The following is a 14,138-nucleotide window of genomic DNA, read 5'->3' on the forward strand; positions in this document are numbered from 1 at the left end:
TTGAGCAACTTGGTGGTTGGTAGTGTCATTTCCTGAAATGGAAAATACAGGATGAGCAGATTAAAGGTGAACGTGCAATGAATGAAATTTTCAATTTTGTGTAGGTTGGTCTGAGATGCCTTTTGGATACATGTTGTATACATGCTTACATGAGTAAGCAACTGGTATGAATTGACGGAGAGGGAGGAAGTACAGGGCAGAGAATAGAGATGTGGGAGTCATCGGTTCCTTGACAGAATTTACAGCATGGTAATGGATAGACTCACCTATGGAACAACACATCTGGAAAAGAGCTGGGAGGCTGGGCATGTAGCCTTGGGAGTGGCTAGTAAAATAGGAGAAGGGGTGGAGGGGAAGGGAGAGAGGAAGTATGGAGTGCCTAGCAAGAGAAGAATGTGTTTTAAGGATGGGATGATAAACTGCGTTGAGAGCCACTGAGAGGCAGAGAAAAAATCAGGACAGAGAAGTAATAAAAGGCACCAGCAACATGGAAGTCACTGGTGACTCGCGAAAGACGATCACCTTTGGTGTGTAGAGCACAAAAGCCTGAGGGCGGAAAGAGAGGAGTGGAAAGTAAGAATGTCGAGACAGTCGACTATTACTGCCATTTTATGAATGAAGAAACCGAGGCTCAATATTTGACTATCTCATCCAAGGTGAAAGCCAGTGGGGTCAGATCCTGGACCTAGAATTCATGCAATGATTTGTGCACATCGCCTATGCAAGAGATAGATCCAATTCTCTTCCAAACTGTAAAAGCCAACGCTTCCCTCGAAGGAGGCTTCGAGCTAAAGCATCCTTTCATGATGCCGCTTCCATTTTAAAGAAAAAAACAAAACAAAACAAAACAAAACAAAACAAAAAAAAAAAAAAACGAGAAGGCCTGGTGCGGGCTAGGAAGGAGCGGAGCAGGTACTGGCCCTCTCTGTTGGGGGAAGACCCGCCCCTTTTCCGCAGCCCGAGCCGGGCGCAGTCCACTGCGGCTGCGCGAGCCTGGCGCGCGCGGGGCGGGAACGCGGAAGGGGCTGGGACTGCGGCGCGGAGGCGAGGACCAGACCGGGGGCGGGGCCGGCAGTGGGAGTGCGGGGCGCGGGGCGCGGGGCGCGGGGTGCGGGGTGGGCGGCGTGCGACCCAGGGGGCGACAGAGGCAGCAGCAGCCGGAGGCCTGAGGAGAGGAGACCGGCGGCGGCGGCGGCAATGCTGGAGACCCTGCGCGAGCGGCTGCTGAGCGTGCAGCAGGATTTCACCTCCGGGTGGGTATACGGTGGGCGACGAAAAGGGACCTGAGGGGGCCGGGCCGCGCCTGGGATGCCAGTGCCTCGCTCCCTTCCCCGCGCCTCGGTCTGGGGTCCGTCCCGCCCCGCACCTCCCCGCCCCGCCCCGCCGAGGAAAGTAACGAACTTCCCGGCGTCCTTGCGTTGGGCGGCGCAAAGAAACTTAGGTCCCTGCCGGCCGCCTCTGACGCGCACCCCCAGGACCGGGAGGCGCTCGGCGGCGTAGCGGAGCTCCCGGGGGGTGTGGGACCCTGCAGTCCCCTCCCGGCAGCATCAGCCGGGCCCTGGAGGGGAGTCATGTGAGAAGCCAGCGCGCCTCTCCGCTTCCGTCCCCGCGGCACAGTGGCCTGCGCCCCTTGGCCCAGCTGACACCTGCTCGTGCGCACCTGGAGCTGGGCCCGCCGCCCTCCCCGGGTCGGATCGCCCCACACAGTAGCGCGCACTCTCCGGCCCGAGCCTTCCGCGCCGCGGCTCGGCTTTCACGCTCGGCTAGCCGGCCTAACCCTTGGCAAAGCTGGCCGCCCCTCCCCGTTAGCGTTCTTTCTCTACCTTTGCCGTGAGCTCAGCGCCTGGGCGAAGGCGCTCTTAAGCAGGAGAAGCGACAGAACTCTAGGAATGCTTTTAATATCCAGCGGTTCCCAAACTTTGCTTAGAATCACCTGGGAAACTTTCAGAGTTCTGATGCCCAGGTCTCACCCCATACCTGTTAACCAGAGTGCCTGGAGACGGCGTTTTAAAGATCCCCAGAGGATTCCAATGGGCACCAACGCCTGGGAACCACAGACCGAGACTCCGGCGTCAGATTGCCTAGGCATCCTGGCTCAACCACTAAACCAAACGTAGTTAGCTGCCTTGCCTCAATGTACTGCTTCCGCTACTGTAAAATGGGGATAATGATGGTACTTAAAAGGTTATTACAAGGATTAATGAATTAACATGTAAAACACGAAGTAAGCATTATGTCAGTAGTGTTACTTAGTGCGTAGTTCATTTTAATTTTTTCATTCCTTTAAAATGAAAAATATCTTTGAAAAAGATCTTTCAACTTCAGCTTACAAATCCTTACAAATGTTGGAGCTTACAAATGTTGGAGGATACACTGAATGTGAGAGCATTTTCACTCATACTGTTTTAAATTTCTATCCCCCCACCTCCCCACCCCCCCCCTTTTTATTGAGATGGAGTCTTGCTCTGTCGCCCAAGCTGGAGTGCAGTGGTGTGATGGTGTGATCTCAGCTCACTGCAACCGCTGCCTCCCGGATTCAAGCAATTCTTCTGCCTCCACCTCCCGAGTAGCTGGGACTACAGGCGCCCGCCACCACGCCTGGCTAATTTTTGTATTTTTTAGTAGAGACGGGTTTCGCTGTGTTGGCCAGGCTGGTCTCGAACTCCTGACCTTGTGATCCGCCTGCCTCGGCCTCCCAAAGTGCTGGGATTACAGGCGTGAGCTACCGTACCCGGCCCCCCCCCCCTTTTTTTAAAGTGACAAGGTCTCGCCCTGTTGCCCACGCTGGAGTGCAGTGGCGCTATCATAGCTCACTGCAGCCCCCAATTCCTGGGTGCAAGCGATCCTCCCTCTTAGGCTTCCTAAAGTGGTGGGATTATAGGTATCAGTCACTGCTCCCAGCCTTGTTTGGAATTTCTAATGAGAAAGATTGTTAGCCAAAATTTTATCTTATTGGACAAGAATGTTAATACTATTTGCGTATTGGGCGTTGAATAACAACAAACTGTCAAACGCTTGAGCACTTAACACCTGTCAATCATTTTTGTTATTTTGGTGTTTAGAAAGTTAGTTATGGATGCTCGGAGTCATTCACTGATGGGTGTGCTTGTATGCTTACATTTTGTTCTCCCTATTTAGTAAAAGTACCTTCTTTTCAGAGCATAAATTATTGTATTGAAAACCTTTTGGTGTGATGCTGCAATGGCCCATTTGTAGCATGAGAGTGACTATTATTCTCCTGTTAGTATTTCATGGAATTCCTTGATGGCATAACAGCCCATCTTGTAGTTACTATAACTCTGTAGGTCACATGGTTGCCTCAGAAGCATTCATGCCCCTGACCTTTGTAAGAAGGCGTTTTACCCAGGAATGTAGATTCTGGACTGGGCTCTGGACTGCCAGGGTACAAAGCATCCTGGGAGATCAGGGTAACCCTAAACGTTTAGAGTTTGGTTAGGGAGAGACATGCCAAAGGGATCTGGTTAGAACCCCTTGGAAACTGACTTGACTTCTTAAAGATGCCGTAGTCTGGGGCCATTTTGGAGCTAGACATCCTGAGAGGGTTTCATTAGGTCCTTTGTTGGCTTTCTCCTGTACACATCACTTTCAGCTGACAAACCACTGGACTGTCAGTGTGTGCCATTAGCCTGTCACCTGGTGGAGAAATAACTCATCTCCGAGTGATGTCAGTCTCCCAGTAGACCCGTACCTCTAGTGCCTGATGTTCACTTTCTTCAGGTCCTCAATTTCCTACACCTAATCTGTTCGATTAAACTTTTCCATATTCAGCTTGAGACTGACCTACTTTACATAACTGAGTATTTTTGCCATGAGGAGAAACGATGGCAGTAAACACAGGATTCATGTGTTTATTATATGTTGGTAATGTGGAATTCAAAGATTAAAGAGACATGACCTGCATCACTAAAAAAGAAACACATTACATAAATGCAATGCTGATATCACAGCTAATAAAATTAACACTAATTCTTTTATATTATCAATTATACAGTCCATAATCAGATTTCTTTTGTTTTTAGAAACGACTTTTTACAGTTGGTTTGTTCAAATCCAGATCAGATAAGTTTCACACATTAAATTTGTTTAAAAACCAATTTTTGAAACAGATGACTGTTAAAGAGCCACATGGGGAAGCTTTTTTGTTGTCCCAGCTACTTAGGAGGCTGAGGCAGGAGGATCCCTTAAGCCCAGGAGTTCAAGACAAGCCTGGGCAACACAAAGAAACCCCATCTCTTGTCTGGGCATGGTGACTTACGCCTGTAATCTCAGCACTTTGGGAGGCCGAAGCGGGCAGATCACGAGGTCAGGAGTTCAAGACCAGCCTGGCCAACGTGGTGAAACCCCATCTCTACTAAAAAATATAAAAATTAGCTGGCCATGGTGGCGCGCGTCTGTAATCCCAGCTACTTAGGAGGCTGAGGCAGGAGAATGTCTTGAATCCAGGAGACAGAGGTTGCAGTGAGCCGAGATCACACCACTGCACTCCAGACTGGACGACAAAGCAAGACTCTGTCTCAAAAAAAAGAAAGAAAGAAAGAAAGAAACTTCATCTCTTAAAAAAGAAAGAAAAAATGGAAAAGACATGACCCTGGCCACCCAGAGCTATCTCATTGGACTTGGCGTTTCTGTAGAACACTTGGTGGCAGAGCAACTGTGTGGAAACCAGAGCAGCTGCCTTCTAAAATAATTGGAAACACCAGGTGTGCACGTTGCCCCAGGGACTGAATGGAAGGCCTCAGGCATTTCTGGGCTCCTTCAGTGTGGCCAGTGCAGCTGCAACCACCCGCTGTCACCCAGAGCAGCATCCTCTCTTCAGAGCTTCTCTGATCATTTTCACTTTCTGAAAACTCATATGAAGGCCCTAACTCTAGACAAACTTACTTTTTTTCATTTTTAGTAAAATAGGACGATTCCTTATCAGTGTCATAAGAGAATGTCACTTTGGTGGTGAAATCATGTCCAATGAGAATGAATTTCTACATTCCATTCAAACTTAGAAAAAGTGCAGCTTAAGATCATTGTTCTTTAAGGGCAGTGTAGAGATTACTGGTGGTTTGGGAGGAACTCTAGGTTGTCCATGGACTTAATGGCCTTTTTTGTAAATTTTTATGCATAGTAACAATTATGTCAACATTGAGAACAACTAGTGATTATATCACATTCTTTCTGCCTTAATTGGGTGGTAGGCCAGCTTGGCCACAGACTGAAGAAGACTGGTTCTGAGCTTCACTCAAAGATCTTTTCCCCTCACCTAAAGTGAGTTGTAATTTGATTTAACTGAGTCAGAATTCTTGGAGCCTTTTGGAGAGTTCACATAAAATATCCCTTTTTACAGAGATTGACTTGAGCTCTCGGGGAGACTTTTGGACATACCGAAGTACATGCTTCGAAGCCACTCTGGTCTTTGACTTTTACCTTTTGAGCTGTTATGACCAAAGGCCTCAGGATTGAGGTATTTGACATGCAAACCCTTCAGGGAACTGAAAATTGGATTTACTGATGGGTTTACAGCTGCCTGTCACAGGCTGGTGTTTCCTGTTTGTGATGCACTGGGTTCCTGTGGTTAGGGATAAAAAACCTGCTATTGTTGCAACTAGACAGTGGGTATTTCCCCCTCAAAGCCCTCACTGCCCCCGCCCCCCACCTCCACCCCTGCCCAGTGTCCTCATTCTCTCTTCTTCTGTCCTTGTGGTGTCTACCAAAACCTGCACAAAATGGGAGGAGCCAGTCATCTAAACCACCATGTGTTAAATAGTGAAGTGTTGCTTGAAATGTTGACTACTCCAGGATTAACCATCTTCTTAATAAAATGAAAAGAATCTCAATATTCAACTTGATTTAATAAATATCTACTGAGTTCCTATTAAGTGCCAGTGCCAGACACTAGACTGGGCACTCAAAGTGTCCTTTTTCTTAGAAGCTAAAAAGACATTTGAGAGTGCATATACTCAGTTTTTCCTAGTCTTTCCTAAGCAGTGTCTATATATTGGCCCAGATCCTGCAGGTACAAAGGTGACTAAAACAGTCTCTGCCCACCAGATGCCCTAGACTGGTGCTGATGTAAAGCAAAGCAGAATGAACAGAATGTTAAATATACAAATAGTGTGGTATGTGAGTCTGAGGGAAGAGTCATTAGTTAGGATGCATTTACAGAAGGCTTCAAAGAGGAGGGGGTTTCTAAAACTAGGCCTTGAAGAATGAGGAGAAATTGCGATAGATTTGGATAAGCGCATTTCAGAGATGGAAGCAGTCCTGGGAGATGAAGCTGGAAAGGAAGTTTAGTGCCTGACAATAGAATATCTTAAATGCTTTGCTTAATTAATTTGTCAAATATTTATTGAGTGCTTACTATGTAGCAGGCACTATTTTAGGTACTGGGGATATAGCAGAGAACAAACCAGATAGCAAGTAAGATCCTTACTCTCCTTCTAGTAGCAGAAGGTCTAGAATATCTAGAAGGCCATAAGTTCTGTGGCTAAAAATCAGGCTGAGGAGAAGATGGCCTACCTGTATTTCTGGAAAAATATTTCTGTATTTCTGGAAGAATAACGTGAGAGGCCTTGTGATAGGAAGATTGGGGATAGGGTAGAGGGAGATTAACGTGAGAGGCCGTGTGATAGGAAGATTGGGGATGGGGTAGAAGGAGATTATTTAGGAGCCTGTAATGAAGGTCCAGGTGAAAGGGTAAGCAAGTGCTGATAGAAGTTTAAAGGAGGGAATGGATGTGTTAGGCACTGGATGGATTAGACAGCAGTGGGAGATGAAGAAGGTGCAGAAATTGAGAATGTGAATTTGGAGGTATCTTAGATAAATGGTATCATATGCCAACATTAAAGAATTTAAGAGTAGGTTTGAGAGAGAAGGAACAGTTAACGGTGAATTTGTGGTGAGCTAACTGCTTGACAGCTGAGGAGCAGTTGGAAATTTCAGATGCGCTCAGGTGAGAGGTGAGAACTTGAAGCCATGTATTTGGGATTTAGGATAAAGGCATTAGGCTGAAGATAGTCTAAATTCTTCTTTCTTTCCTGAGTCTGAGCAGCTTTTGTGTGAATTTCTTAGGCTTTGGACCTTAGGTCATTTACAGTTTTAAGTGTGATTGAGGCTTTGGCTTTTCCCCGATCTCGCTTAAGAGAGAGAAAAAATTGATGAACACTGATGTGAAAATGTAATAGATTGGATGTGCCTTATGACAAAATACGCTAATTCATATATCTCTGTGGTGCTTTAAAGCAATCGTCCTCACCTTTCCTAATAGCCAACGATGTAGACAGTTGGAAATTGAGGTACAAATAAATGAAGCGTCTTGCAGGTTCCCCACCCTGTTGAGTCACCGGCAGATCTCATCAGCCGTTGTAGTACTCAATGCATCATTCTATTTATGTACATCTTTTTCTTTTCTTTTTTGCTCCGAGACAGGGTCTCACTCGGTCACTCAGGCTGGAGTGCTGTGGTATGCTCATGGCTCACTGCAGCCTCAACCTCCTGGGTTCAAGCAATCCTCCCACCTCAGCCTTCCAAGTAGCTGGGACTACAGGCATACACCACCACACCTGGCTAATTTGTGTATATTTGGTAGAGACAGGATTTTGCCATGTTGCCCAGGCTTATCTACATCTTTTTACACTTTTTGTCTAAGCAGTTTTGTGAATCACCCCCCTTTTTCAGTAAGAAGCCTCCATTTTAGTATTTTCTACAAAGATCAAAGACATAAATATGCCGGTGTCAAATTAAGGTGAAGTTGTTGGAGAGATCTAAAAATAAAATTATTGAACATTATGACGAATTTGAGGTTTAGTGCTTTGAACTTGAAAGTTGCCAGTAGAAAATAATTGTCAGATGGCTCACTTAGTCTCTATATTAATAAGCTCACACAGCACTTATGTGTTCATGGGTGTATGGTACTTGGGAGAAGACCAAGAATAGGGCTGGGCAAGCCTTTTGTAGGCACATTGGGAACCTCTACTTTATTTCACCTTAGCCCAGTAATGTAGTACACTGGTTTCTCAACTTTCTTGATGGGGATCACCTTTATTATAACTTTCATTTGAAAGTAGCTCTGTAGTTTCCAGAATGCCACCAAGGTCACATTTGGAATGTTGTTGAATTATTTTGGCACATCTTTATGGTTGAATATAATACTACCATTTTACATTTGAGGAAACTGGAATATTCCCCCGGATCAATATTCCCTTCACAGCATGTCATGATATTGTAGGACATTAAACAGACTTTATGAGTGGATTGTTTCTAGGACAGAATAAGTTCTCCAGAGAAACTGGAGTTAGCCCAAAATAAAAATAGTGGGCTAATTTCAGGTGAATTCTGGGTTTTGAGGATGTTTTTTCAGAAAGTACCTTTTTGGTTTTTTATTACTTTCTTAAGTATATCTGATCTTTTGTATTTTTCATCTTAATAGTTGGAAACAAGAAAGTTTAGCAGGCAAAAAGATGACTATTTTCAACTTTCCTATAGCTACTTTTTTTTTTTACTTTTTTTTTTTTTTTAACTTTGTTTTACTTTCCTATAGCTACTTTGTTTTTTACTTTGTTTTTTAGCAGGGAAAAAGATGACTATTTCCAAGTTTCCTACGGCTACTTTGTTTTCTTCAACAGTTTCTTTTCTGCATTTTGGCACATTGGCAATTTATTTGGAGAAGATGTAGTGAGAAAAGATGAATACCTAAAAGATTGTTTTTGTTATTAAAAATGTTTTTTGGCTGGGTATGGTGGTTCATGCTTCTAATCCCAGCACTTGGGGAGGCTGAGGTGGGAGGATAGCTTGAGCCCAAGAGTTCAAGACCAGCCTGGGCAACATTGGGAGACCCCTGTCTCTACAAAGGATTTTTAAAAGCTAGCCAGGTGTGGTGGTGTGAGCCTGTAGTCCCAGCTATTCGAGATGCTAAGGTGGGAGGATCGCTTGAGGCCAGGAGCTTGAGACTGCAGTGAGCTATGATTGCTCTGTTGCACTCCAGTCTGGGTGATGCAGCAAGACCCTGTCTCAAAAAAAATTGCTTTTTACAAAGTTTCAAACACACACAGACAAATAGAATAACACAATGAACCACATATATCAGTAACTCAGATTCAATAATTTTCAGATATTCCCATGTTTGCCTTGTCTCTCGCTTTATTTATAATGTAAATGTCAGACTTGCCTACTATACCTGTGATATGTCAGCTTGCATCACTAAAAGAAACACATTACATAAATGCAATGCCGATATCATAGCTAATAAAATTAGCACAAATTTTTTGATATTATCGATTATGCAGTCCATAATCAGATGTCTTCTTCTTAGAAATGACTTTTTACAGTTGGTTTGTTCAAATCCAGATCAGATAAGTTTGACACATTAAATTTGGTTAAAGACCAATTTTTAAAACATGACTGTTAAAGAGCCACGTGGGAAAGCTTTTATTGAATCTTCCAACAATTTTACTTTCTGTTTCCTGTAACACTCCTTTTTTCCCTTTCATTTCAAACTAGATTTTTCTTTTTGTGGGTGGCGGGGAGGAGATGGGGGGACAGAGAAGAGAATCCCAAACTTGGCATATTACAATTAAGAAATTAAAAGTTTGTTTTAGAAATAAATAGTTGAAATACAAACTTAGAGATTTGCTAGATCATATAATTAGAGTAGTCCAAAGAGGATCTTAGGAATTCCCTTTCACCCTCAACTGTATAGAATTGTCCTGAATCACTAAAAATAATGCGAGAATCATTTTGAGTATGATGTACTGCTGTATATAACTAGGATAATTTTGCCTAAGATGTTCTAAATATTTTGATCAAATTTTATAGTGCAAATGGTAGAGCATGGCCATAAAAATTGTTTTCCTTAGCTTTTGCTTAATCTTGGTTTAAACCAGATTTACTAGTTTCCAAGATAAGCTTAGAAATTTATATTAGACTTTTACATAATTTCCTAGACTTATCTAGAGAAATATGCAAATTACTTTTGTATTAAACAGATTGCTGAATCTTTTGAATTTTGCAGAGGAATTGATCTTGTCAATATTTTATTTTTTGAAAAAGATCATAGAGTAATATGAAACTCTTTGTATGACATTGGCATTCTAATTTGGTTTAAAAAAATGCAGTTTATCAGAAGTCCGCATATGGTGCTTAATCAGACATTATAGACAGAAAAGATGGAATCCTGTTTCAGAACCAGCAGGCATAGTTGTGCAGGTTGTACACTGTACAATGCATAGTTGAGTCATTCATGCAAGAGTCAACTTGTATATTAGGACAGTTTCTGGCTGATGGTAGTAAAGTGTCTGGAGGAAGGAACACCATTTCTGTTTTTACAAAGACTTTGTAGGGGCTAGCAGTAGTACTGTGGCCTCTATTTTCAGTTTCTATTTACAAATGAATATTTGTTGAAGTGATTGAGAAGAATGTGTACATGATATCTCATTTTACATATTACCACATACTGTAGCTCTCCCTTATTGGCAACCTCAGTTATCTGTAACAGAGTCCACAGCCAAAATAAAGTAAAACTGGACCAGTGAAGTGAAAATATATTGTATAGTTTATGAACATCATATTTTACATTTAAAAGAGCCTGTTAATTCTATATATGCAGCTCTAGCCCATTTATCTGTTTTCCAGTGCAATAATTTAAAAGCAGCAAGTAGAGGGGAGGAGACTGCTAGAGTTAAATAGCTAGCAGAAGCAGTGAGTGAGAGCTGACAGCCAGGTGGCCAATGGTAGAGAAAGAAAATTTAGGAAAGGTAAACATAAGAGCCCAAACAGACACAAAGCTACCATAGATTGGTTTCAGCTTAATAGATGAAGATGCATTTCTAGCTTAGAAGTATCAGGGAAGAGTACTGTTTTGCTGCAAAATGCAGTCAATGATGTTCTTAATACTGATCCTGAGTTATCCCAAAATGTTAAATGAGATATGCTAAATCCTCTTTAATGAAAGAAGTTTGCGATATATTTTAAAAAGCTTTTTCTCCATTAAAATTTCAAATACCGTGGGCGCTTAAAGAGATTTGAATGCCTGGGTAGCATCTACTTAATGAAGTGTGCTGCTTAGATATCTTTGTTACCTATTGATTTCTCCTATGTGGAACATTACTTTTTCTAAAGATGCCAGATAAATTATGTTTCTGTGGTCTGATCACATTTAGGAATCTTTGTTTCTAAAAAAGGGACTTGAGATAAGTGAGAATATGAAAATAAGGCCTGGGATTACTTGTGCACACCTGTAATCCCAGCTCTTTGCGGGGGCTGAGGTGGGAAGATCACTTGAGGACAGGAGTTAGAGACCAGATTGGGCACCATAGTGAGACCAAAATAAAAGTGAAACAAGTAGCTGGGCATGGTGGCACATACCTGTAGTCCTTGTTACCCAGGAGGCTGAGGTGGGAGGATTGCTTGAACCCAAGAGTTTGAGGTTATAGTAAGCTATAATCGCACCACTATACTCTAGCCTGGGCAACAAAGTGAGACCATCTCTTTAAAAAAAAAAAAAAAATTTGCTACAGATTTTTCCGTTTGTGGTATCTAACATATAGTAAACACTCAAATATTTGTTGTCTTTTGAGGTACTTAATTCTTGCTTAAAAAAACAAAAGTAGCTTATCTGACCTAAAATTTTAGCATGTGAAAATTTGTGGTTGAAAAATCTCTGGGCTGGGTGGGGTGGCTCATGCCTGTAATCCCAGCATTTTGGGAGGCGGCTGAGGCAGGAGGATCATTTGAGGCATGGGGTTTGAGACCAGCTTGGGCAACATAGCCAGACTCTGTCTCCACTAAATAAAAAAAGAAATTACCCAGGCTTGGTGGCGGGTGACTGTAGTCCCAGCTACTCAGGAGGATGAGGTGGGAGGATCACTTGGGCCCAGGAGGTTGAGGCTGCAGTGAGTCATGTACATGTCACTGCACTCCAGCCTGGGCAACAGAGTGAGACCCTGTCTCAAAAAATAATAATAATAATAATCTCTTGACTTGTAAAAATATTATATTTTATATTGAATTATAGGCTGAAGACTTTAAGTGACAAGTCAAGAGAAGCAAAAGTGAAAAGCAAACCCAGGTAAGCTTGTGCTAAGATTTTAAGTTACTGTGACTTAAATTTCATACAACGTTTGGTTGTGTCCATAATTGTGTAATTATATTAATGAACCTTAGATTTGTTGAGTGCATCTGACTACAAAATAATTTATTGGTTCTTTCTAAATTTTGTAACAGAAAATTTTCCAATAAAATTGTGAAATGGTTGAAAAAATGGTAAAGTATAATTGTTTTACTCTGACAATCAGTGAGTATTATTTGATCAAAATTAGTCATTTTTAATTTGTATAAGAGCAAAATTAAAAGTCCTGAATTATTGAAAAGCAAATTAATAATGATATACTACTTGGCAAATGAGCCTCTTTAGCTATGTTACCTGTTTTATATGAAAACACCAGGATTGTGCTGTTTGTCCATTTTTTTAATAAAGTAAAGCATGTGACCAGATTTCATTTTCAACCTAGAGATGAACTTTGATCTTATGTATTTGTTCTTATCCAACATTATATTAAATCATTTATTGTATTGTATGCTGAAGACAATCTCTGGGGCAAAATGATGGTTGATAGTGTGTTACAGTACATTAACTCTGAAATAAAACACATTTCTCTAAAAGTTTAATAATTGTCATTAGTGACTTTAAAATATATTACAATTGACAATGTCAAAATTCTTGTATGTACCTTTTTTTTTTCAGTTGGCTAAATCAAGAACAGTTTTAATAAGTGTTTCTTTTGGGCAGGACTGTTCCATTTTTGCCAAAGTACTCTGCTGGATTAGAATTACTTAGCAGGTAAGTGTTTTCATTTGTAGAGGAAGGTTATACTTCTGACTGTTTTACTGACCAAAAATATCTTTTAATTTTATAGGTTAAAAACCTTAAAATAGCTAAATTTTACTTTAATGCAGAGATTGGGAATTATTTGTGTATTATCTTCCTTGAGAGCTTTCACTTTCTACTCATTAGTACAAAGTCCATTCAAACTTTGAGCAGACAGATCAGTATGGTATTTACAAGTCAATACTTTATTATGTTTATTGATAATATGTATCGTTTCTTTGTTATAAGAAAAATGATTCTGGATTTGAGGCCCCGATAATTTTGTTTTTTCACTTTGATTCTTACGTCATTTCTTTTCCAGTCCATTCTTTTATTGATGTGGAGGTTAATATTAAAATATGTGGTCTTTTTAGATATAACATCAAAAGCACAAACAAAATAAAAATTAGACACAATGGACTTGGTCAAAATTAAATACTTTTGTGCATCAACGCCATCAAGATAGTGAAGTGACAAAACATAGAATGTGAGAAAACATTTGCAGATCATATATATGAGGAACGACATGTATCCAGAATATGTAAAGAACTTTGATAACTTAACAATAAAAAGACAAATAACCCCATGAAGAAATAGACAAAAAATTTGAATAGACATTTCTCAAAAGAAGATATGCAGATAACCAATAAGCACATGGAAAGATGCTCAACATTGTTAGTCTTCACAGAAACGCAAATCAAAACCACAATGAGGCCGGTCACGGTTGCTCATGCCTGTAATCCCAGCGTTTTGGGAGGTTGAGGCAGGCAGATCACTTGATGTCAGGAGTTTGAGACCAGCCTGGCCAACATAGTGAAACCCTGTCTCTTACTAAAGATACAAAAATTAGCTGGGCCTAGTGGTGCATGCCTGTAATCCTAGCTACTCGGGGGGCTGAGGCAGGAGAATCCCTTCTGAGGCAGGAGAATCACTGGAGTGCCATGGCGTCGTCTCGGCAGAGGTTGCGGTGAGCTGAGATCGTGCCATTATCCTCCAGCCTGGGCAACAAGAGCGAAACTCCATCTCAATAAATAAATAAATAAATAAATAAATAAATAAATAAATACAGTATATGGTTAAAGTATGTCATTATACATAGTTCTGTGCTTACTAATGTGCCATTGGCAGATGTGTGGTAAAGATGTATGTGGGAGAGGGTGTACTGCTTTTCCTTATCTGTATTTGTTATGACACAATCTCTAATACCTACATTTTCCTTTCTCCTTTCTGGTTCTTCATTGGGTTTCTTTTTATGGTTGCTAAATCT

At 41.6% G+C, this 14,138-nt stretch overlaps 1 protein-coding gene across 4 annotated transcripts in view; it reads left to right on the plus strand.

The window, feature by feature from the left end:
- Positions 1–1,003: 1,003 nt before the first annotated feature.
- The window catches only part of DTNBP1 (dystrobrevin binding protein 1), a 158,516-nt gene continuing 145,381 nt past the window's right edge, over positions 1,004–14,138 (plus strand). For 2 of the 4 annotated variants that reach the window (XM_010376394.2, XM_010376393.2), the window contains exons 1-3: positions 1,004–1,253; positions 12,020–12,073; positions 12,794–12,844. In XM_010376394.2, the coding sequence (XP_010374696.1) occupies positions 1,198–1,253; positions 12,020–12,073; positions 12,794–12,844 (161 nt within the window). In that variant the 5' untranslated portion in view covers positions 1,004–1,197. Of the gene's footprint in view, positions 1,254–12,019; positions 12,074–12,793; positions 12,845–14,138 lie in introns of those variants that run through there. The other 2 variants (XM_030929318.1, XM_030929321.1) reach the window with 2 other exon arrangements.

The sequence above is a fragment of the Rhinopithecus roxellana genome, chromosome 4 (assembly GCF_007565055.1).
Source record: "Rhinopithecus roxellana isolate Shanxi Qingling chromosome 4, ASM756505v1, whole genome shotgun sequence".
In the NCBI taxonomy this organism is placed as follows: Eukaryota; Metazoa; Chordata; class Mammalia; order Primates; family Cercopithecidae; genus Rhinopithecus; species Rhinopithecus roxellana.